This window comes from Sinocyclocheilus anshuiensis, unplaced genomic scaffold, assembly GCF_001515605.1.
Source record: "Sinocyclocheilus anshuiensis isolate Anshui unplaced genomic scaffold, SAMN03320099.WGS_v1.1 scaffold415, whole genome shotgun sequence".
Classification (NCBI taxonomy): domain Eukaryota; kingdom Metazoa; phylum Chordata; class Actinopteri; order Cypriniformes; family Cyprinidae; genus Sinocyclocheilus; species Sinocyclocheilus anshuiensis.
Window position 1 is genome coordinate 856945 of NW_015552655.1, and position 1832 is coordinate 858776.

The 1832-nt window shown below is 33.4% G+C and overlaps 1 protein-coding gene across 1 annotated transcript in view; it reads right to left on the reverse strand.

Annotated features, from left to right (window-relative positions):
* The window catches only part of LOC107667117 (ankyrin repeat and fibronectin type-III domain-containing protein 1-like), a 95660-nt gene that overhangs the window by 12513 nt on the left and 81315 nt on the right, over window positions 1–1832 (reverse strand). The window contains exons 14-15 of the mRNA XM_016458702.1: window positions 781–880; window positions 546–675 (exon numbers count right to left, since the gene is read on the reverse strand). Coding sequence (XP_016314188.1) covers window positions 546–675; window positions 781–880 — 230 coding nt within the window. The remainder of the gene's footprint in view (window positions 1–545; window positions 676–780; window positions 881–1832) is intronic.

The window sequence follows — 1832 nt, forward strand, 5'->3', positions numbered from 1 at the left end:
TCACATGCTGTGTGGTATCGGCGTTTGGTATCGGGGCATTTTAACGAGTACGAGTATGAGTACAGGAGACCAGTATCGGTGCATTCCTAATATACATATATATATATATATATATATAGAGAGAGCATGTAAAAATTACAATAATTACATGATACATGAAATATTGTAATTATTTATGTATTTAAATAAATAAATATAAAATAAACATTACATATATGTGTGTGTGTGTGTGTGTGTGTTTGTCTTTTTAGAGCTGCTTTACAGCAGAATTTTGTTTGCATCACTGAATCAGTATGTTCTTGTCTATAACTGTAAAGCTGCTTTGAAATTGTATAAAGCACTATATAATTAAAGGTGACTGACTGATATATAAAATATATATTTATATAATATATATTTAGTTTTTAAAAACAAATATAATATTAACAATTACATATAACAACAGTTACATTCATTTAAACTTAAAAACCAGACCAAACCAGTACTATTACAAAAGCTTTGATTGGTTATTACTAGTGATTTGGTTGTGTGCAACACTTTGCCACCTTTGTGAACCAGAGTAAATCCTGAGCGTGACAGCTGTACGAGTCATCCACCTCGACGACGGGCAGCTGATCCTCTGGAGTCACCAGAACGTTTTCATCTTTATAAAATATACAGGCCAGATAAAGGCCTCTACAGAGAGGATCAGAGAGAGAGGAGTCATAGATCATGCAAGATATGGTGTGTTGAGAGCGTTCCTCACTGCAGCAGCCATCATCTGATGTTGTTTTCTCTCACCTTTTCAGATTTTTGACAAATTTGCTGGTGGGCTGGAAGAGATGCCTCAGACTTTTCGAGACAGAGTGTTTCCTGGTGTTCGACGGGGCTTTGCATTGTTCTAAACACACAGAGAGGTCAGACATGTCAGTAGATATAAAATAAATACAGCACAGACAGTCATGTAGAGGAGTTCAGATGTGCAGTTTTAGCTTTCAGTCAAAATGATAAATCACTAATAGTATTTACTTTTCAACTTCAGCTTGAAGATTCATAAGCATGAAGTGCATATTAAACACTGATGAAAAAGTGATAAAAAATTAAATTATTGTAATTAAATAATTATTTATTTTAAATTAAATTGCCAAACACATAAATAAATAAATATGTTAGTAGACAGAGATGTTATTTTTATAACAAATTAACTGTAAAGTACAGGGGTTTTAAAGGGGTTTAAGTGTTCGATAAAAAAAAAAGAATGTCACAATGCAAAAAAAAAAAAAAAAAAAAAAACATATTTTGAAAATGCCTATTTAGAGTGGAAGCAGAAACACGCCGTTTTAGTGCATGTCTCTTTAAATGCAAATGAGCTGCTGCTCCCCGCCCCCTTTTTCAACAATATGCTTTGCTTTTACAGATTGTATCTCAGATACTCTGTGATTAGATTATTAGATTGATTAGATTAGATATGTGTATTACCGTATTGGCCCGAATATAAGACGACCCTGATTATAAGACGACCCCCCTTTTTCCAGATGTACCTTTTGGAAAAAGGCTTTTTAAAAAACAAATCTTGTTTTTTCTCAGTAAAACACATTTTGTCTTCAAAAAAACATCGTCTTATATTCGGGTCAATACGGTAAGTGACAGCAGCGTAACATAGTACCTATACTGCTGTCTACACTGTTAATATGGCCCAAACAATAAAATAAGAACAGAAAATCACTCACGCTCTTGACTGAATAACTTCTGTAGCTTTAATAAGAAGACTTTTCTTATTTGAATGCTGCTTTTAAATGCTCTAGCTTGAAGATAAACATGGCGGATTGTGTGCAACTCACTGCTAATATGGC